The sequence below is a fragment of the Hylobates moloch genome, unplaced genomic scaffold (assembly GCF_009828535.3).
Source record: "Hylobates moloch isolate HMO894 unplaced genomic scaffold, HMol_V3 SCAFFOLD_11, whole genome shotgun sequence".
Taxonomy (NCBI): Eukaryota; Metazoa; Chordata; class Mammalia; order Primates; family Hylobatidae; genus Hylobates; species Hylobates moloch.
The window spans coordinates 45,971,239-45,993,016 of record NW_026652286.1 but is presented as its reverse complement, the minus strand read 5'-3'; the positions used below and the strand labels follow the sequence as shown (position 1 = coordinate 45,993,016).

The following is a 21,778-nucleotide window of genomic DNA, read 5'->3' as shown; positions in this document are numbered from 1 at the left end:
CTTGTGAGAACAAGTCAGGCTCCTTCCACCCTCCACAGCCACACCGACAGAGGAAGTGTTACTGAACTGGGTGGAGCAGGCCCTGACTCCACAGAGGGTGGGTGGAGGCTGCAGGGCAAACATCCGGTCTCTGCCTGAGGATACTTTCCATTTGTGTTTTTTGTTGTTTTGAGACAGAGTCTCACTTGCTGTCACCCAGGCTGGAGTGCAGTGGTGCAGTCTCGGCTCACTGCAGCCTCTCCCAGGTTCAGGCGATTCTCCTGCCTCAGCCTCCCAAGTAGCTGGGATTACAGGCGTACACCATCACACCTGGCTAATTTTTGTGTTTTTAGTAGAAACGGGGTTTTGCCATGCTGGCCAGGCTGGTCTCAAACTCCTGACCTCAAGCGATCCACCTACCTCAGCCTCCTAAAGTGCTGGGATTACAGGCATGAGCCACCGTGCCTGGCCAGGATATTTTCCATTTGGAGTCTCACCACCACAACCCCCCTCCACCTGCCCCCGCCCCAGCTAGGGATCCAAGGAGGCCGTGAAAAGTCAGGGCTTTGGCTGCACAGGGGTCTCCGCTTCTCTGTCCCTGTTCTTATCACCTGCCCTCAGAGGCAGGTGGGCAGGGCTACTACAATTTCAAGGAGTGGAGACTGTGAGGTCCTAGAATCCCAAGGCATCTCCTGTAGGGCTGGGCCCTTAGAATTATGTCCCTCAGACCCAGTTTGTAGGTGTCTGAAGAAACTGAGGCCTGACACAGGTGATGCAGGCAAGAACACCCAGAAAGTCCACTACTTTCAGAAAGTCCACCCAGTCCTCCTTCCCCTTGTGGACTCCCCCAGAGACCAATGCTGGGGTCCTTGGAGAAGCCTGTTTGGCAGCTGTGGAGCTAGGCCCTGAGAACACGACCACCCTCCCTCTTCCCTCAGCCTCAAGCAGCTGAAGCCACTGCTTCTTCGCCTCCTCATTAGCCCAATAGAGCTGGAGGCTAGACCCTTCAGTGCTTGGGTTGAGGGCCAGGGTGTTAGACTGGTTCTTGGAGAAGGAACGAGGGCCCAGGATTCTTCAGCTTCCTTCTTAGTTTTTGACAAATTGAGCTGAGGCCCCATAGTCCTCGGGAGGGACAGGGTTGAGTGCCGTAAGGCGGCAAACCAGGGTAAAGGTGACAGGCAGCCCAGCCAGGCTGCAGGGGGTGGCATATACGGAGGACCTGGCCACTGCTTTATGTACCTTCTCACACTAATCCTGCGAGGCAGGCTGTTAGCTCTGCGCTGGACGGGAAGAAGGGGGGGGCAGTTTGGTAGGTGTGTGTCAAAGCTAAACAGGCCGGGTGGGCATGAGCAAGTCAGCTGGTTCATTCAGCAGCCTTAGTAGACATGAGGCTACTCAACTTCACTGTGGTTCTGGGCATGGCCTTGGGACAATGAGCTGAGAACAGCGGTAGGAACCACTGGAAAACATACCAGTGGGCCTCATTCATTCTGATCACAGGTAGATCACTTCTCTTTGGTTCCCAGCCCTTTAATGCCTATTAAGTGGGCCTATGATAAGCCCTGCTTTGCCTAATTCAAGGTAGCACCGAAGATCACTGAGGTAATAGGAATCTCCTAAGGGACTTTCAGGCCTGAGACCCAGGCTTCCTTCATGATAAGGAGTAGGCTTTCCTGCTGCCCTACAGGAGACCTAGAGTTCAAGAATTTCACAGCCCTGCCTCTGCACTCCAGTTCAGGGCTTGCTCTCAGAACAGGGCAGCTCTCACCATCCCACTCCACCTGAGTCCTGCCCCCAGAGTATTTCATGCCTCACCATCTGGTTTCCATGAAAGGCCTGCAAGGTAGGGGCTGTAAGCTTTAAGAAACGGGTTTAGAGAGGTGAAGTGATTTGCCCAAAGGCACACAGCGGGCTAGTAGCACACCTGGGATCCAGAACAGGTGTGTCTGACTCCAAAGCCCACATGCTTTTAACTACTGTGCTGAAATGCTTCTTGGAGCCCTGGTCCCAGAGTCTTCATCTCAAGGTCTTTGGGCAGCTGACTTCATGGTGATTTTTTTTTTTTTTTTTAAGATGGAGTCTCCTCTGTCGCCCAGGCTGGAGTGCAGTGGCATGATCTTGGCTCACTGCAACCTCTGCCTCCTGCGTTTAAGTGATTCTCCTGCCTCAGCCTGCCAAGTACCTGGGATTACAAATGCATGGCACCATGCCCAGCTAATTTTTGTATTTTTAGTAGAGACGAAGTTTCACCATGTTGCCCGGGCTGCTTTTGAACTCTTTACCTTGTGATCCACCCGCCTCGGCCTCCGAAAGTGCTGGGATTACAAGCATGAGCCACCATGCCCAGCCCATGGTGATTTTTTTAATGACGAAAGTGCTACTGAACCCCCATTTTTAAAAAAAACCTTAAGCTGATGTGATTTGAGTGGTAGAGTCCCAAGTAATCTGGAGAACATGGGGCCTTTTCTGGCACCTCTGAAGGCATTCCATGGAATTGGCTACCTACTCCCCGTAAGCCTGGATCTATCCTCACCCAAGCTCACACTCTAGAAGGGAACCTCCCTGGCATGGAAGGGGAGCATAACACACTTGTTGACTTTGAGGAGGCAAGTGTGGTCTACGCAGGCCCAGTTGGACCTGGACGCTGGAACTCCAGGCCTTGGGGGCAGCAGTGCTGTTACCGCTTCCTGGATCTAAGCAGTGAGTTCACCAAGCACTTTCACATCAATGATCTCAGTCCTCAAAACATGCCTGTGAGGGGGGTTATGAGCTCTGCTTTACTGACAAGACAGGTGTGGTAACTGGTCCCAGGAGAAAGTGGCAGGGCTGGGGTCAGAACTCAGGTTTCCTGCCTCCCAGATCACCCTGCCCAGGACCCTGTCACAGACCAGGGGATTGAGGCCAGAGAGGTGGAACCAAAGCTGTTTCCAGTGCACATGTGTTCTTTATGCTGCTTCTCTACGCAAGGCGAGTCTGTGGGAAGTGAACTTCAAGGTTTTTGGGGGGTTTTTTGTTTTGAGACAGAGTCTTGCTCTGTCACCCAGGCTAGGGTTGCAGTGGCACAATCTCGACTCACTGCAACCTCCACCTCCTAGATTCAAGTGATTCCCCTGCCTCAGCCTCCCGAGTAGCTGGTATTACAGGCCCTCGCCACCACGCCCAGCTAATTTTTGTATTTTTAGTAGAGACAGGTTTTCACCATGTTGGCCAGGCTAGTCTTGAACTCCTGACCTCAGGTGATCCACCTACCTCGGCCTCCCAAAGTGCTGGGATTACAAGCATGAACCACCACACCCGGCCTTTTTAGGTTTCTTTGAGATGGAATTTCACTTTTGCCCAGGCTGGAGTGCAGTGGCACAATCTCAGCTCACTGCAACTCTGCCTCCCAGGTTCAAGCAATTCTCCTGCCTCAAACTTTGGAGTAGCTGGGATTACAGGTGCCCACCATCACACCTGGCTAATTTTTGTATTTAGTAGAGACGAGGTTTCACTATGTTGGCCATGCTGGTCTCGAACTCCTGACCTCAAGTGACCCACCCACCTCAGCCTCCCAAAGTCCAGGCGTGAGCCACTGCACCCTGCCACCTTCAAGGTTCTGATGACAGCTTTGCCACTGAGGCTGGAGTGACCTGCAACAAATGTTTTCTTTTGTGCTTTAGTTTTCCTGTCTCAAACGTGACCATATCATGCTCCAGAGATTGTCTCTTCTGTCATGAAAAGCCAGAGGAGAGCTAGACACCCTCAGAGGCCACACAGTTCTGCCCCACTCTATCAAAGTGGAAGCACAGAGGATCTGAACCCTTACCTGCCCTTTCCCACAAAGCCAGGACAGGGACTCAGGCACTCAGCTCCTTGGGCCTCTTTCTTCCCTGTACCCCACAAGAAGGGCTAATATGAAGCTCCTCTCCAATGTACTCTCGTGGGTGTAGCTGGAGGACAGGAAATAGATCTTTATTATGTCAGTTTAAGCCCTGCGCCCTCCCACCCTGGTATCATATCTGTGCAGCAGGCTCCCCTGCACACCCTGAGGCTGTGGCAGGTAGGGGTGGGGTGAGGCCTGGCTAGCCTCCTCTCACCCCTGCTCCAGCCCACCACAGTCATGTCAGCAATGCCTGGCGCAGCATCTGCTTCTTCTGGGGTGTGAGGCGGGTGGGGAACTGGATGTCGAAAAAGATGAAGAGATCCCCTTTCTTAGTGGGGTCCTCCGGCAATGGCATCCCCTCACCTGGCACCTTCTTGAAGTATTTGGGGCTGAAATAGGATGAAAGAAAGGAGCTTAGAGGGCATCCCAGAGCAGCACCTCAGCAGGTCCCTGTCACATAACCCCAGGAAAGGGACAGTCACTGCAGCCTTCACCTGGAGTGGTTCTTAGCCAGAACTGGTTGGGAAAGGAAAGGAGATTGGCTTGTTCCAAACAGCTGACTCCCTGAAAACCTGTTTACACTGAGTCTCTGATGGAGGATTCCAGAAACTTTAAGATACGGGAAAGGGGAAGTAAAGGTGAGCAAACCCTGGGGTGAGGGCAGGGGTGCTGGGCTGCCAGGCAAACCTCCGCACGGGCAGAGGGCCTTTCTTGGAAAAGGACTTAGGGGATGCAATTCAGAACTCTAATGAGAAGTTTGTGGGGGATGGAGGCTACAGGGTTGCCCAACAATGGGGGCCTCTAGCCTCTGCAGTGGCTTTGTGTGGATTAGAAAAATGTGTTCCTTTTGCCAGGTGATTGCAGCCCGCAGCTTGGCCAGAGTGTGGGTTCAGTTTTGGTCCTCTCTATCCCCTCAGCAGGGAACCCTTCTGCTGGGGGCGGCCTGTACAACTCTACTGGGCAGACCTGTCACACTACCACCTAAATCCCAGGCTAGCCCTTCTCTTGGCTACTGGGGCCCAAGGCAGATGGACTCACTGGACGATGTCATTGATGGGGATGTTGAGCAGACGGTCATCTAGGGTCTTCACCTCCACAGTGCAGCAGGTGAGAGCCTAGGGAGGGTCAGGGCCAAAGGTGGGGCTGAGAGGGTCACCATGGCCTTTCTATTTAGAAGGCACCTTAGGAACCTGTCCAGTGCCAGACTGTGAGTTGGGCACAAGGGAGATGAGGCTGTTCAAGAACTAATAGGTGAATGATCCAGGCAATTTTCTGCCCTGGCAGGAAAGATGGATGGATCTGGAAGGTAAGATGGATGTTGTATAAATGTAATGATGGAGATAGGATAAAAGCATTTGTGGGAGCCAAGGAGAGGCCCCTAAACCATTCAGGAGTGGGGCAAGAAGTGGTAGCAGTGGTGGTAGCTATTGATGAGGACTCTATAGGGTCAGGTGAATAGACAGCATTCCATGGAGAGGGCCCAGCAGAAATGAGAACGGAGGTGTGACAATGCGCCACACAGGCAGGGTGCTATGCGGCGAAGGGGCTGGAGTGCAGGGGAAGGGGTAAGCAGGGAGCAGATGGCAGAGGGCCTCCAGTGGCACAAAGATGTTTAGACAGGAGTGTGGCAGGGTCTGACGAGTGTGTGGCAGGATCCCTAAGGAGAAGAGCCTGGAGGAGATGAGAAGTGGGGAGGAGGGCCTGCTGCGCAGATCTGGTGTACAGATCCAGGTGGTGCAGATGAGCAGAGGGGACCAAGTGGATGGTGATTTGGAAGGTGGAATCCACAGGGCTTAGTGACTGATGGCAGGTGGTTGTGGGAGGGGAGACCAAGTCTAGGCCGGGGCAGGCGGGGCTCACTCTGATCTCCTCCCCACTGCTCTTGCGCTTTGCCCACTCACCTTGCCCAGAGGGAGGGGGTTCATGAAGAAGAGGTTGTCATTCTCCCTGCGGAAGCGAGGGTGTAGCTTCTCCTTTACGATGAAAATGATGTCTGCTGGGATGATGTTGGGGCCCTGGGTAGGGGACGCCAAAGGGTGACAAGGACTAGTTGGCCATGTGACCTTGGCCAAGTTCCTGCCTCTATTTGTCTCCATGTCTTCATCTGTACAATGGGGAATTGAGAGCAGGTTTTCTGGAAGGGCCTTTTCAGTTTAGCCTCCATAGCCCAGATGGATTAGAAGCCTGAGAAGCTTACCCAGATGAATCCCCCCAGAATTACTTCTGTACTGAGCATGCCCAAAATAGACACACTCAGCTGGAGGGGCGGAGAGGCTTCCTCAGGTGGAAGGCAGGTGGAACACTGAGCTGGGCGTCAGGCAACTGCCCTTATGTCTCTGTCTTGCTAGTAACTCCAGGCATGACACCCCTGCCCCAAACTTCATTAAGTCACCAAAACTCTGCTGAGGTCTCTTCTGGGCGCTGGGGACAGAGGAATCAGACTGGCCCCTAACACTAATGGTGAATCCTCAGCACGCTCAAGACGTGATAAAGGGAGGCCCAGAGGCTGGGGCTCAGAGGAGGTTGCCCAGAGCAGGGAACACTGGAGCTGGGTTTTGAAGCGTGTTTCTTCGAAGTAGATGTTTTATTTGTTTTTTGTTTGTTTGTTTTGTTTTGCTTTAGACAGAGTCTCGCTCTGTTGCCCAGGCTGAAGTGCAGTGGCACGATCATACTTCACTGCAGCCTTGACCTCCTCGGCTCAAAAGATCCTCCTGCCTCAGTCTCCTGAGTATCTGGGACCACAGGCACACACTACCACTCCCAGCTAACTTTTTTATTTTTAGTAGAGACAAAGTCTCGCTATGTTGCCCAGGCTGGTCTCAAACTTCTGAGCTCAAGTGATTCTCCTGCCTTGGCCTCGCAAAGTGCTGGGGCTATAAGTGTGAGCCACCAGGCCAGACCAGAGGTAGAAGTTTCATAGGTGAGAAAGGGGCAAAAAGTGCAGGCAAAGGAATGTCTTTCCTGGCTCTGAATGCCTCTTCTCAGGACTTAAGGACTCAGCACGCCTTGGACGATAAATTTATGTTTTTATTTAAATAGTATTTAATTTAAAATTATTAGGCCAGGCATGGTGGCTCACACCTGTAATCCCAGGCACTTCGGGAGGATGAGGCAGGCGTATCACCTGAGGTCAGGATTTCGAGGCCAGTCTGGCCAACACAGAGAAACCCTATCTCTATAAAAATACAAAAATTAGCTGGGTGGCCAGGCGCGGTGGCTCACGCCTGTAATCCCAGCACTTTGGGAGGCTGAGACAGGTGGATCACCTGAGGTCAGGAGTTCAAGACCAGCCTGGCCAACATGGTGAAACCCCGTCTCTACTAAAAATACAAAAATTAGCTGGGTATGGTGGTGCATGCCTGTAATCCCAGCTACTGGGGAAGCTGAGGCAGCAGAATAACTTGAACCCGGGAGGCGGAGTTTGCAGTGAGAGATCACACCACTGTCTTCCAGCCTGGGTAACAGAGCGAGACTGTCTCAAAAAAAAAAAAAAAAAAATTAGCTGTGCATGGTGGCGCGTGCCTGTAGTCCCAGCTACTCAGGAGGCTGGTGCAGGATAATCGCTTGAATTCAGGAGGTGGAGGCTTCAATGAGCTGAGATCGTGCCACCTCACTCCAGCCTGGGCGACAAAGTGAGACTCCATCTCAAAATAAAATAAAATAAATAAATAAAATTATTATGATTAAATGGTTTCTGAGTAGCTCCTGTAGTTGGGCTTTATTCTGAAAAGCATTGAAGAAAATCAGGAAAACACTGGAGTTCAGACTGGGATCTCCTTTCAGCTCTCATGTTCTTGCCCTGGGCAAGTCCCATTCTTCTCTGGGCCCCCATTTCCCACTCTGTAAAATGGGGACAGTCCCTGGGCTGCCTGTTCACAGAAGCATTGTAAGGCTAAGGCTCTGTTCCTTGGAAGGAACATTAGGGATCCCATCTTACCCACTCTGCAGACTGGGCTCTCTACAGACCAAGGCTCACAGGGGCAGGAAAAAGTATTGCCTCCTTTCCCTTCCTTTCCTCCTCAGTCTTCCCACCACCTGAGCTCAGTGACTGACCTGAGTCAGCTTCTTCCCCCCTCACCTGGTCCCCTTCCTTCTCAAAGGTGATGCGTGTGCCCTGCCTCCAACCGGGCTTCACATCAATGGTCAGGATCTTGTCCTTGATGGTGGAGGAGTACCCATCCTCGTTCAGCACCTGCAGCAACATATCAGGTGTGGGGAGGTCTGCTTAGGACTTCCATGAGTAGTCGAGATTTGCTCAGATTTTCATGAACACTCAGGTGACCTTTGCACACGTGAAAGATGCTCTATGGGATTTGTACTTGGGCTCAATCCTCTGGCAATGGGAAGAGCCTCCAGCAATGGGGACAGCCTGCCCTGAGCCACTCCAACTCCCATCCTGTTGTCATGACAACCAAGAACTTATGATTCCAGGATGGCAGAGGATGCCATGAGACTGGGGCTGGGGGCTGAGATGCCAAGCAGTCACCATTAGTTGATCAAACACACAGCTCCAGCCCTGGCCACTAACAGATACATGGTGAAAATGTACTCCATTCCTCTCTCCAAATCCCAGAGGCCCGGCCCTGAGCCTCCAGCAAGTCTCTTAATCCCAAAGAGAGAAATGAAAGTCAACATATCTAAGCCTCTCCCAGTGCATTCCCCACTGGGGGTCCTTCCACTCCCCACTCGCATGTCCAGATGGGTGCCATCTGTGGAAAGCATGGCCACATCGGCATCTCCTCTGCCGGGCAAAGGTGGAGGGGGTTTGCTCTTATGCCTGGCACAGGGCTGGACCATGGGACAGGGCCAAGCCAAGGACTAGACACGAGGCACTGAGGGTCTTCCTCAACCCATCACCTTGGGGACTGTCTCCCAGCCCACCCTCCATGCCCACTGTTCTTTCTTATGCACGAGGCATGCACCCTGATGAAATTCTGGGAATATGGTCTGGTAAAGCCCAGAGGGAAGAATTCAGAGGAGACTCCTCCCATTCAGAGCCTTTCCAGTTCCCATGGGGATGGGGCTGAACTGAAAGAAAGGAAGGGAAAGAGCCTGTCCCAGTTGGGAAGGCTGCAGAGGGCACTCCTGCACTAGGAAAGAACCGGGCTAATGTCCTCAATTGTCCCTTCCGAATTTCAGATTCCAGAATTCTAACATCCTAGGTCTCTGAATCTAAGGTTCCATAATTCCATCAGAGACCATCCCTGAGTCCTCCCGCCCGGGTAAGGGAGGAGGCAGCTGCTAGGCTGCAGGAGATAGGTGGCTCCCGGGAGGAGCAAGCTGAGTACTCACCCTTCTGGAGATCTTAATTTTTTTGGTGCAGCCAAAGAATAAGTCCTCCAGGGACAGGTAGAGATCCCGTTCGACTGGGGGGTCCTGCTTCTTGACCCCTCGGCCCTGGAGCCCCCCAAAGTTCAAATCCACCTCACTTCCTTCTACATCAAAAAACTCTGCAGGAGGTAGGGAGTAAGAGAAATTGTATCCAGAGACCCAGACATGCATGTATACACACACACACACACACACACACACACACACACACTCCGCCTCCCTATCCAGATATGCTCCCCAACCTCTTCAGTGTCCTGTGTAATACCCAGCATCCTATAACCACCTCTCAGACTGGCCAAGCCAAGGAGCTGTCTTCAACTGCAGATGCAGTGATTATCATCTTTGCTAATTGCCACTGCTTCACCTCCGCTTGGGACATTCCCCTCCGCCCTCCCCGCCCCCACCCCCGCTTCCCCGTCTCTCTTATTCATAACTCGGATACCCTAACGCTGGCTGTCTCAGCAAAGGGAGGCGCTCCCTCTGGTGGCCGCGCTCGGGAGTGCCAGAAGAGACTGCTGGTAGTCCTCAGCAGTAAGGTCAGAGCCTGCCAGTCCTCCCTACTCTTCCCCAGACTCCATTCCCCTTCGCTGTCCAGCCCAGCCCAAGACTGCTAAAGACCCCAGACTCAAGTTTCTATAAAGCTGTCAGCTGAGATGGGGGAGGGAAAGGGTTGGTCCCTAACAATTTGAGAGGCCACCAGCATCCCCCAAACTCCTCTTTCCTCAATTTCTTTTGCCTCTGCCCAGCTCTGCACCCATAACCCCTCTTGCTGCCCCCATCCTTCCTCCCAGTGCAAAGACAGCCCCATCCTGGCTCTGCCCCGATGTGCTGTGTGATCCGTGGGCTTCAGTGTCTTGGTCTGTGGGATGGGGTAATAATGCCTGACCTGCCTTCCACCATTAAGATGAAGAGCTGAAACTTGCTGAGAGCTTACTATGCGTCAGGTGCTATTTTTGGAACCTTACGTTATTATTTCATCGGTCCAGGGAGGCCAAACAAAATGCTTAAGGTCCCATAGCTAGTAAGCAGTAGAGTTGGGATCTGAACAACAGGACAATATGACTGCAGAACCTGTGTCCTTAACCACTGTGCCACACTGCATTGCTAGATGTGGAAGCCCTTCATAAGCTGTAAACTCAAGGGGCGCTATGGTTAAGAGTTTCCATATTCTGCCTCTCATGGTTAATGCCATGGAATGAACTTCACAGGCTAGAATGATGAAATGACCTCAGGCAGGGATGGTGAGGTGACTACACTATGTCCCTCTAAGATGTGATGGGCAACCAAGAGGCCTGCAAATCATCTGGTCCTCCTGTTGCATTGCTGAATTCACTTGTTCACCCAGACCTACAGTGTACCAGGCAGTAAACACCCCAATAGCCAGTCCACAGGAAGCCCAGCCCCTCAACCCTGCAGGGAGATGGGACTCAGGAACTCTTGGGGTGGAGCACTATGGCAGTATAGCTTCTGGGCACTGCCTGAGGAAGCCCAGACCCTGAGCCTGAGCTTTCCCAATGAGCAATGCCCTGTAGACTCACTTGGCTCCTTTGAACTGAGACAGGTAGGGAGACAAGGTCCACCGTATGGCATTTTTGGACTGCAAAGCCCCTTTCCTTTTCTTTTTCTTTTTTTTTTTTTGAGACGGAGTCTCGCTCTCGTTGCCCAGGCTGGAGTGTAATCGCACAATCTCGGCTTACCACAACTTCCACCTCCTCGGTTCAAGCGATTCTCCTACCTCAGCCTCCTAAGTAGCTGGGATTACAGGCATGCACTACTGTGCCTGGCTTTGTGGTGTTGTTGTTGTTGTTGTTTTTGTTGTTGTTTTAGTAGAGATGGGTTTTCTCCATGGTGGTCAGGCTGGTTTCGAACTCCCGACCTCAAGTGATCTGCCGGCCTCGGCCTCCCGAAGTGCTGGGATTACAGGTGTGAGCCACCATGCCCGGCCGATTGCAAAGCCCCTTTTCATAAACATTATCTCATTTGATAATAGCCCTTGAGCCTTAATGATTATTTTGGCTATGTAATGGTTAGGAAGCTGGGGTTTCAGAGGGGTGAAGAGATTTTCCCAGGATCACACGGTTCACAAATGGCAGCGCATGGACTGGAAACAGGCCCGCTACTTGAAGCCCCTTGCTGTTTTCAGTCTCACATGGAGCTTATAAACTCAGCTTCCTCTGGCAGACACGTGAGGGTGGCACACGGTGGGAGCAATCTCTGAGGCAGAGGGGCTGTAACCCACGTATTGGCACAGAAAAGAGAAGGAAAGAACTTTTGAAGTTCAGAAAGGCTGAAGTATAGTCAGGGAGAAGGGGCAAGGGGTGTAGGAGAAAACAGGCAGTGAAAATCTAGGCCTTATGTGGGCATAACTGAAGCCAGGAAGTCAGGTGTGAAGGTCTTTTCACTGCCTTTGCAAGATGATTCTGAGCCTCAGAAATCAACTCTTGGTCAGTTTATCTGAGACCTGGGATCATGCACCCATCCACCTACCCAGCCATCCTTCCGCCTACCCAGCCATCCATCCACCTACCCACCCATCCATCCGCCTACCCAGCCATCCATCCGCCTACCCAGCCATGCGTCAGCCCACTCACCTGTCCATCCACCCATCCAGCCATCCATCCATTTACCCAGCCATCCGTCCGCCTACCCACCCATCCATCCGCCTACCCACCCACCCACCATGTGCTCAACTATTCATACACCCACTCATCCATTCATCCATCTGTCTTCCTTCATTTCATGCATCCACCCATCCACACTCACTCTTGTCAGATGCTAGGCTGGGGTTTGGCTACTCTGAGATCAATCAGACCTGGAGGAGCTCCCAGTCTGATAGGGAGACAAGCATATTAGGGAAACTATAAATAGCACAAGAACTGTTTTAACTGCAAAAGAGACAAGAGGTATCTTCCCACAATATTAGCAAAAGACTGGAAAGAAACTACCCATCAATAAGACAGTAATTAAAAATAATAAATTAGACCTGGCATGGTGACTCATGCCTGTAATCCCAGCACTTTGGGAGGATGACGCAGGCAGATCACCTGAGGTCAGGAGTTCAAAACCAGCCTGGCCAGTCTTGAGTGGAAACCCCATCTCTACTAAAAATACAAAAATTAGCCATGCATTCTGGTGCCCACCTGTAATCCCAGCTACTCGGGTGGCTGAGACAGGAGAATCGCTTGAACCCAGGAGGCAGAAGTTGCAGTGAGCCGAGATTGTGCCACTGCACTCCAGCCTGGGCAACAGAGCAAGACTCTAATAATAATAAATTATAAAACACCCATGGTAGCCATGCTGGCACTTGGCATCCGCTCTGTCCTCCTTCTTGCATACCTTCGCTGCTAGAGAATCTGTAGAGCCAAAAGGAACATCCCCCAGACTCTCTCGCAGCTAAGGTTCTGGCTTTGAATTCTGTTCATCAGGTAAACCCTGAGCTACTTGGGAGGCAGGAAGAAGGCGGCAGGCATCTCTCCATGGCTCTGTCTGGAGCTGGTGAGCACTGTTGTGGAAATACTAGGTTTTTCTGCAGCAGCCTTTGTGTGTCCAGCCACGAGTTTCATGCCTGTCAGAGGCAAGTGAGGCAGCAGTTGCAGCTACATTTATGGTGTGCTCTGGAATGCAATGGTGACATCTCCTGATTCCTTCTTTGTGACTGTGGCAGAGACAGCAGCTCTCCTTGTGGGCTAGTTTAGAGGTGGTGTTCTTGGAAGATTTCCTACAGGGCCAGCTTACAGCCTTCTCACCCAGGCCTTTCAATGATTATTTATTTATTTATTTATTTATTTATTTATTTATTTATTTATTTATTTTTTTGAGACAAGGTCTCAATCTGTCACCCAGGCTGGAGTGCAGTGACCCGATCTTGGCTCACTGCAGCCTCAACCTCCTGGGCTCAGGCGATTCTCCCACCTCAGCCTCCTGAGTAGCTGGAACTACAGACACACACCACCATTCCTGGAACATTTTTTGTAGAGATGGGGTTTGGCTATGTTGCCCAGGTTGGTACTGAACTCCTACACTCAAGCGATCCAGCCACCTCAGCCTCCCAAAGTGCTGGGATTATAGGAGTGAGCCACCACACCTGGCCGCAGTGATTTTTTAAAGCACCTAATTCCCTGTTTTGAACCCTTTCTGCTCACATGGCTAAAACAGTATTTGCTTCTGCAGTGGATCCCTAATAGACATCTGTACAATGAAATCTTATGCAGATCTGTACATAGTATATAGATTTGCATATAAGTGAATAAAGTAGATCCATATATAGTATAACATATAAGATAATCTCCAAGATATATTAAGTGAAAAAAAATCAGTGTGTAAAATGTGGCCCTATTTCCTTAACAAAATAAAAGGCTTATGTAAAAATAAATACAGCTCGTACATGCATGGAAAGTTTCTGGAAGGATACATAAACTGTTTACTAGTAGCTGCTTCCCTAGTAGCTGCTTCTGAGGAAGAAAATGGAGGGCTGGGACGGACACAGTGGCTCATGCCTGTAATCCTAGCACTTTGGGAGGCCGACGTGGGCAGATCACCTGAGGCCAGGAGTTCAAGACCAGCCTGGCCAACACGGCGAAACACTGTCTCTACTCTATGAAAAATACAAAAATTAGCCAGGCGTGGTGACTCACACCTGTAATCCCAGCACTTTGGGAGGCAGAGGTGTGCAGATCAGCTGAGGTCAGGAGTTCAAGACCAGCCTGGCAGACATGGTGAAACCACGTCTCTACTAAAAAATATAAAATTATTAGCTGGGTGTGGTGGTGGGTGCCTGTAATCCCAGCTACTCAGGAGGCTGAGGCAGGGAGAACTGCTTGAACCCGGGAAGCGGAGGTTGCAGTGAGCTGCGATCATGCCACTGCACTCCAGCCTGGGTGACAGAACAGGACTCCATCTAAAAAAAAATTAAAAAGAAAGTAAGAAAAAGAAAATGGAGGGCTGGAATGTATTTCTTTTTCAATGAATTCTGTTTTACTTTTTATTTTGCAATGTGTTATATATATTTATTAAAGTAAAAATAGGCCGGGCATGGTGGCTCATGCCTGCAATCCTAGCACTTTGGGAGGGCAAGGCGGGCAGATGGCCTGAGCTCAGGAGTTTTAAACCAGCCTGGGCAACATGGTAAAACCTCGTCTCTACTAAAAATATAAAAAAACTAACCGGGTGTGGCAGCGTGCGCCTGTAGTCCAGCTACTCGGGAGGCTGAGGCAGGAGAATCATTTGAACCCAGGAGGCAGAGGTTGCAGTGAGCCAAGATCACGCCACTGCACTCCAGCCTGGGCAACAGAGTGAGTCTCCATCTCCAAAAAAAATAAGTAAATAAAATAATAAAGTAAAAATAAAAACAAAACTACTCAACGAAAAGCATCACTTATAACTGTGTCCTTTCTCTGTAAGGCAAGGTGGGGGAGGAAGACCTCTTACCACTGAAGGGGTTGTTTCCACCAAAGAACTCGTGGAACACCTTTTCGGGTTTGCCGTGGAAGACGTAACCAGTTGTCCATGGGGTCTGGGATCCAAACTCCAAAGGAATCCCACCCTTCAGGCCCTCTTCTCCAAACTTGTCGTAGATGCCTCTCTTCATAGCTGTGGATGGGCATCACCTTAAGGAGGTGTCCAACTTTGGGGGCTGAGATAGGTGGAGGGGCTGGGAAGCAGGCGGATATGGAGAAAGGGAAGGGGCAGAAGCAGCCTGATCCCAAAGCGCCTGCTGTCTGGCAGTCTTTGGAATGAGACCCTAGGAGTCAGGGGTTCCACTTCATTCTGGCAGGACCTAGGTATGGCTCCTGTAGCCCAGAAGAGAGACAGGAAAGCCTTGAGTTTGCTGGGGGCAGGGTGAGAGATTGGGGGGATGACTGAGAGACTGAGGCTCAGGCCATGTCCCTCAGTCATCATGGCCACTGTCTTATCTGGGGTAAACAGAATTGTAGAACCTTGACATTTTAGAAGCTAAGAATTCTAGAGCCTCCAAATTTTAAAACTTTGAAATCCTAGAGTCTAAGGACCCTGAAGTCCTGAAAACTTGGGGCTGTAGAAACCTTAGTGATCTTCTAGCTGTACTTCCGCAGGAACCAGGATTAGTCTCCAGGACAAGCCCCTAGGGAAAGCCCCGCAGGACGGCCCTGGGTGCCAGGGCGGGGATCACACTTTCTTCACTCTGCTGGTTTCCATAGGAGACAGATTTCCTAATTACTCCTGGCCTTTCTCTGCCTCTTCCTACTCTTGCTGGCCATGGGGAAATGGACACTCAGCCACTGGGAAGGACCTCTGGGAGGGACAGGTGGGCATGCCTGCCCAGCTTCAGCTTTCTTCCCCCTAGCTCCAAGCCCCTTATTCTGTTCCTCCCGGGGAAGGTCCCGTCCCCGCAGGGCATAGGGATGCGTGGGGAATGTGCCCCAGCTCCCACACTGCCTGCCAGGGTGAGCGAGTCAGTGTAATCCTGGGCTCCACACCCCATGTCCTCCACCTCAGCTTGCTTCTACTGAGAAAGGCAGGTCCATATTCTGTCTTCTCTGTGTGTCTAGATTCTAGGCAGGGAAGAAGGATGATGCTTCCTCGCTATTGGGCCCCCTCAGAAAACCCAACAGTCTGGAGACTTAAGGAATGATCCTAATCAAGCGGGGTGCTCAGCCCCACAGCTACTCACGGTCACTCAGCACGTCGTAGGCCTCTGCTATTTGCCTGAAAGTCTCTGCTGAAGACGGCTCATTTGACTTCAACGGGTGGTGCTTAAGGGCGAGTCTGCGGTACCTGGAGGAGGAAGAATTAATACAAGTCGTATCAGCTGGCCTGTTTCTGAGGGCAGACCAGAGTTCAGAGGCGGCACTCTGTCCACTCCTGCCTAGCTATAAATCCGGGGTGGCTTCACCGGCTGTGGTGGCTGCGGAGGTGCACTGCTCAGCTCTTGAAGAGTAGCTGGTGCGGGGAGCACAGTTGACTGACAGTTCCAGCAGCTGCCCCCCTAGACATCTGAGCTGAAGCTACTGCCCCTGAGCTGCCCTCAATGCTTACGTGTGGTGGGCATACCAGGGCTGGCCCATTCCTGCAAGACACAGGACTCCTCCAACGGACAAGCTTTGCGTGAGGACTGCCCAAAGGCTGGCTGAGCTGCTCCCCGGGCCTCGCTGCACTCTCCCTCCCTCCTCCCCTCCCTGTCTCCACTTGCAGGTGTCAGGCTGCACTGTGAGCGCTCCTGCTCCCTTCCCTTCATACTTCACGGTTTCTCCGGGTACATTTCCTGCGCATCTAATCCTGTTTGCTTCTTAGAGGACTGGAGCAGACACACAGGCGTCTTGGGAGGATGAGCTACAATTGGGTGTGCAGCGGGCATGGCTGAGGCGCTTAGTGCCCGTCCGGTTCCTGTGCCGCCCCCACCCACTCTCTGCTCATTTTTTCCCCACTCCTGTTCCTGCCCAGTCCTCTGCTATTTGCCTGAAAATCTCTGCTGAAGACGGCTCATTTGATTTCAACAGGTGGTTAAAGGGCGAGTCTGCGACACCTGGAGGAGGGAGGGTTGATACAAGTCGTACCAGCTGGCCTGTTTCTGAAGGGCAGACATCGCAGCATCCGAGAATATGTATCGGCAGTGACCCGGGGTTGGGGAGAGATGGCGCAGATTGGGTGGTTTGTGGAGAGTTTAATAAAGTGACCATTCGCCCAGGTGCAGGAGGAGCGGAGGGAGACTGCCAGGGACAGCGGAGTGCAGTTTTCCCAGGCCAGGAACCCTGAGGGGTCTGTTGGAGTGTGTGGACAGGGCCCTCAGCGGAGCTGTGACCTTCTGTCAAGTGACACAGCTGACTGAAGAGACCCCATAGGAGGAGAACTGGGGAATACAGCTGCAGCCCTGCCCTTCTCCCTCTCCATCTCCCTCCCCGTCTCCCACCTGATGCTCCCCTGGGCCGGCTCCATGTGGAAGGCTGAGGGCAAGGAAGCCTAGCAGGGCAGGAAGGGTGGGGAGTGGGTCTGGAGGGCTGCATGGGAAGCATCCAGCACAGATGCCTGTCATTCAGCCCAGGCGTGACCCCCTACCTTGCCTCCGCCCGCTTTTCCAGTGCCCACACCCGCCTCGCCGCCATCCCCAGAGTTCCACAGCTTCTCTTCTCATTCCAGAGGCAGGCTTCTGTCTCTCACAGCTAAATCTCCATCCCGAACCAGACCACTTCCCTGAGCCAAAGACTACCTCCAACTGCCTATTTGCCATCTCCTCTCCAAGGTATCATAAATTCACTGAGCCCAGACATATACTTTTTTTTTTTTTTTTTGAGATGGAGTTTCTCTCTTGTTGCCCAAGCTGGAGTGCAATGGCGCGATCTCAGCTCACTGCAACCTCCGCCTCCCGGGTTCAAGCTATTCTCCTGCCTCAACCTCCCAAGTAGCTGAGATTACAGGCACCTGCCACCACACCAGGCTAATTTTTTGGGGTTTCACTATGTTAGCCAGGCTGGTCTTGAACTCCTGACCTCAGGTGATCCACCCACCATGGCCTCCCAAAGTGCTGGGATTACAGGTGTGAGCCACCTCGCCCTGCCGACACATACATTTTCATTGCATAATTTTTCCCCAGGCACTGCAGCCAGAAATGTGAGCACTTTGACTCCAAGTTCTCCTTTGTCCCCTCTACCCCTATCCCATCAGTCACCAAGTCACATGGGGTTTTCCTTCTAAATAATGTTCTGGGCCAGGTGCAGTGGCTCATGCCTGTAATCCCAACACTTTGGGAGGCCGAGATGGGAGGATCACTTGAGCTCAGGAGTTCAAGACTAGCCTGGGCAACATGGCAAAACTCTGACTCTACAAAAAAAATGCAAAAATTAGCCGGGCATGGTGGCATACACCTGTAGTCCCAGCTACTAGGGAGGATGATGTGGGAGGATTGCTTGAGCCCAGGAAGTCAAGGCTGCAGTGAGCCGAGATTGTGCCACTGCACTCCAGCCTGGGTGACAGAGCAAGACTGTGGCTCAAAATAAATAAGAAACCTGTTCCTGTCTCTTTATCCCTACAAGTATTGCAGAACCATGTCTTCCTGCACCCAGTGGCCCCTTCGCCACTGCACCATGTGCTGCCAATTGCGGTATCTCTCGCTCTTGCTCTCACTCTCTCTGCTCTTGTTAATGCTGATGCTTCTAAAATGCTTTCTTTTAAAAAAAAATTTTTTTTTTGAGACGGAGTCTCGCTCGTCGCCCAGGCTGGAGTGCAGTGGCGCAATCTCGACTGACTACAACCTCCGCCTCCTGGATTCAAGCAATTCTCCTGCCTCAGCCTCCCAAGTAGCTGGGATTACCGGCGTGAGCCACCACGCCTGGCTAATTTTTGTATTTTTAGTAGAGGCAGGGTTTCACCATGTTGGCCAGGCTGGTCTTGAACTACTGACCTCAGGCGATCCGCCCACCACAGCCTCCCAAAGCGCTAGGATTACAGGCATGAGCCACCGTGCCTGGCCTTCTGAAATACTTTCTGACCAGGTCCCTCTCCTGGCATAACCCTTCACTGGTTTCCCCATTGTCTCCAGCATAAAACTCAGATGTCTCACTCTAAGATCCAAGCCCCTGCTTCTCCCTCTGGCCTCACTCACTGTTCTCCCTTGCTGCTCCCTTGACCTCTCCTGCATGACTCACCCCTCTGCAGCTCCTCCCAGCTTCTCTGGGCAATTTTTAATTCATCCTTCAACTTTCTGCTCAGGTGCCAAATCCTCCAGGGCACCTTCCCTGACTGCTAGCCTCTTTTCTAGGTTAGACTCCCCTTCCCAAGTCCCCAGCACCTTTGATCCTTGTCCTCAGCAGTGCTGCGTTCCAGGTGTCTATTGACTCCTCTGTCTAATAGACTGGGAGGTCCTGGAGTTGCTGCATCCAGTTCTAGCCCCAGTGCTGGGCACTGAGCAGGAGTGAGTAAATAAATGATACACGCTCAGCATCCTGCAAGGCAGCCCATCTCACTGTGGCATGGCTCTGACTTTTAGGCAATGCCTTCTCTTACTGCGATAGGAAGCTGGATCTGCTGTCCTGCAAATGTCCCTCCATCCATAGGGGTCCTGGCTGTGCCCTGGGGACCTTACAGAGAGAATATCTACCTTCAGAGACTTGAAGACAATTGTCACAGCCTTCCAAGCCAGCCTTTCTCAATTATAAAGGTCACAGTCAGTTATTTGTATTTATTTATTTAGAGATAGAGTCTCACTCTGTCACCTAGGCTGGAGTGCAGTGGCGCGATCTGGGCTCACTGCAATGTCCGCCTCCCAGGTTCAAGTAGCTGGAACTACAGGCACCCACCACCACACCTGGCTAATTTTTGTATTTTTAGTAGAGACGGGTTTTTGCTGTGTTGGCCATCCTGGTCTCAAACTCCTGGCCTCAAGTGATCCGCCCATCTCAGTCTCCTGTAATCCCAGCACTTTGGGAGGCCGAGGCAGGCAGATCACTTGAGATCAGGAGTTCAAGACCAGGCTGGCCAACATGGTGAAACCCCATCTCTACTAAAAATACAAAAATTAGCCGGGCACGGTGGCACACACCTGTAGTCCCAGCTACTCAGGGAACTGAGGCAGAAGAATCACTTGAACCTAGAAGGCGGAGGTTGCAGTGAGCAGAGATCACTCCAGCCTGGGTGACAGAGAGAGACTCCGTTTCAAAAAAAAAAAGTAACAAGGTTTGAGAAAGGTTTAGTTTTTCATATAAATTCGAGTGGTTTCAAAATTATCCCTGCAGTAACATCACTCTCATTCACCTGCTTTCCTGAGTGGGAGAGAAAGGGGTGAAATCACAGCTTGAACGCTGCAATTATGAATCCTGGGCAATTATAAACCATCATGATGCTTTTCTTCCTTATATAAGTTTAGCTCTTTTTTTTTTTTTTTTATCAATATCTAGGTGATCCCATGAGCAAGCATGTCATACATGTGACTTAGAGTTATTGCAGGGGAGAAGGGTTAAGGACTGCTTTTTGAAACATACACAGTTCTTTTAATCACTCTATTTTTATTTATTGAGTTATTTATTTTTGAAATGGAGTTTTGCTCTTATTGCCCAGGCTGGAATACAGTGGCTCAATCTTGGTTCACTGCAACCTCCACCTCCCAGGTTCAAGCGATTCTCCTGCCTCAGCCTCCTGCGTAGCTGGGATTACAGGCGCCCGCCGCCACGCCCGGCTAATTTTTTTTAGTAGAGACAGGGTTTTACCTTGTTGGCCAGGCTGGTCTGGAACTTCTGACCTCAGGAGATCCTCCTGCCTCGTCCTCCCAAAGCGCTAGGATTACAGGCATGAGCCACCATGCCCGGCCTTTTTTTTTTTTTTTTTTTTTTTGAGACGGAGTCTCTCTGTCACCCAGGCTGGAGTGCAGTGGCGCGATCTCGCTCACTGTAAGCTCCACCTCCCGGGTTCACGCCATTCTCCTGCCTCAGCCTCCCGAGTAGCTGGGACTACAGGTGCCCGCCACCACACCTGGCTAATTTTTTGTATTTTTTAGTAGAGACGGGGTTTCAGCGTGTTAGCCAGGATGGTCTTAAGGGAAGAGAGAGACCGTCTCATATTGTTTTATACTGTTTTATACTCAGTACCTGTTTTAAAAAAAAACAACAAGAAGGAAGTAAAACCAAGACAAGCAGCTCAGTGCCAGGCCCGAAACCAGGCCTGGCCTAAACCCAGTAGTTAAAAATCAACTCATAACTTAGAAACCGATGTTATTCATAGATTCCAGACATTGTATAGAAAAACATTGTGAAACTCTCTGCCCTGTTCTGTTCCTCCCTGACCACCGGTGCATGCAGCCCCTGTCGCGTACCCCTTGCTTGCTCAAATCAATCACGACCCTTTCATGTGAAATCTTTAGTGTTGTGAGCCCTTAAAAGGGACAGAAATTGTACACTCGGGGAGCTCGGATTTTAAGGCAGTAGCTTGCCAATGCTCCCAGCTGAATAAAGCCCTTCCTTCTACAACTCGATGTCTGAGAGGTTTTTTTCTGCGGCTCGTCCTGGTACAGTCTTGATCTTCTGACCTCGTGATCTGCCCACCTCGGCCTCCCAAAGTGCTGGGATTACAGGCATGAGCCACAGCACCCGGCCTAGCCATTTTTATTTTTTTGAGACAGGTCTTGCTCTGTTGCCCAGACTGGAGTGCAGTGGTGCAATCACAGCTCAATGTAGCCTCTACCTTCTGGGCTCAAGCGATCCTCCCACCTCAGCCTCCCAAGTAGCTGGGACTACAGGTGTGTGCCACCATGCCCAGCTAATTTTTAAATTTTCTGTAGAGACAGGGTCTCCCTATGATGCCCAGGCTGCCCTCTCAAACTCCTGGGCTCAAGGGATCCTCCTGCTTTGGCCTAAAGTGCTCAGATTACAGGCATGAGCCACCATGCCAGGCCTTAATCACTCTTTATATGATATGGTTTCACATGCAAATGATTGCTGGACACATGCATTATCTCATCTAATCCTATTTCAATCTCACAGCAACCTTTATTATGATGATGATTTTTAGACATGGGAAAACTTCGGCTTAAAGAGGTTAAGTAATTTGCCCAGGTCACACAGCTAGCAGGTAAGTGAATCTGGATTCTGATCCAGCCCTTTCCAGTGCGTAAGCTGTGCTTATCTTTCTGCACTCCCACTGCCC

The 21,778-nt window shown here is 51.3% G+C and overlaps 2 protein-coding genes across 3 annotated transcripts in view; both read right to left on the bottom strand.

Moving 5' to 3' along the window:
• Positions 1–3,743: 3,743 nt before the first annotated feature.
• Positions 3,744–21,778, bottom strand: part of DNAJB13 (DnaJ heat shock protein family (Hsp40) member B13) — a 41,720-nt gene continuing 23,685 nt past the window's right edge. The window contains exons 2-8 of one of the 2 annotated variants that reach the window (XM_032166917.3): positions 15,822–15,925; positions 14,600–14,761; positions 9,134–9,291; positions 7,920–8,033; positions 5,743–5,856; positions 4,880–4,956; positions 3,744–4,230 (exon numbers count right to left, since the gene is read on the bottom strand). In XM_032166917.3, the coding sequence (XP_032022808.1) occupies positions 4,077–4,230; positions 4,880–4,956; positions 5,743–5,856; positions 7,920–8,033; positions 9,134–9,291; positions 14,600–14,761; positions 15,822–15,925 (883 nt within the window). In that variant the 3' untranslated portion in view covers positions 3,744–4,076. The remainder of the gene's footprint in view (positions 4,231–4,879; positions 4,957–5,742; positions 5,857–7,919; positions 8,034–9,133; positions 9,292–14,599; positions 14,762–15,821; positions 15,926–21,778) is intronic. The other variant, XM_058446252.1, reaches the window with a different exon arrangement.
• Positions 14,724–21,778, bottom strand: part of PAAF1 (proteasomal ATPase associated factor 1) — a 79,208-nt gene continuing 72,153 nt past the window's right edge. The window contains exons 11-12 of the transcript XR_009215517.1: positions 15,822–15,925; positions 14,724–14,761 (exon numbers count right to left, since the gene is read on the bottom strand). The gene's annotated coding sequence lies outside the window, so the exon portion shown is untranslated. The remainder of the gene's footprint in view (positions 14,762–15,821; positions 15,926–21,778) is intronic.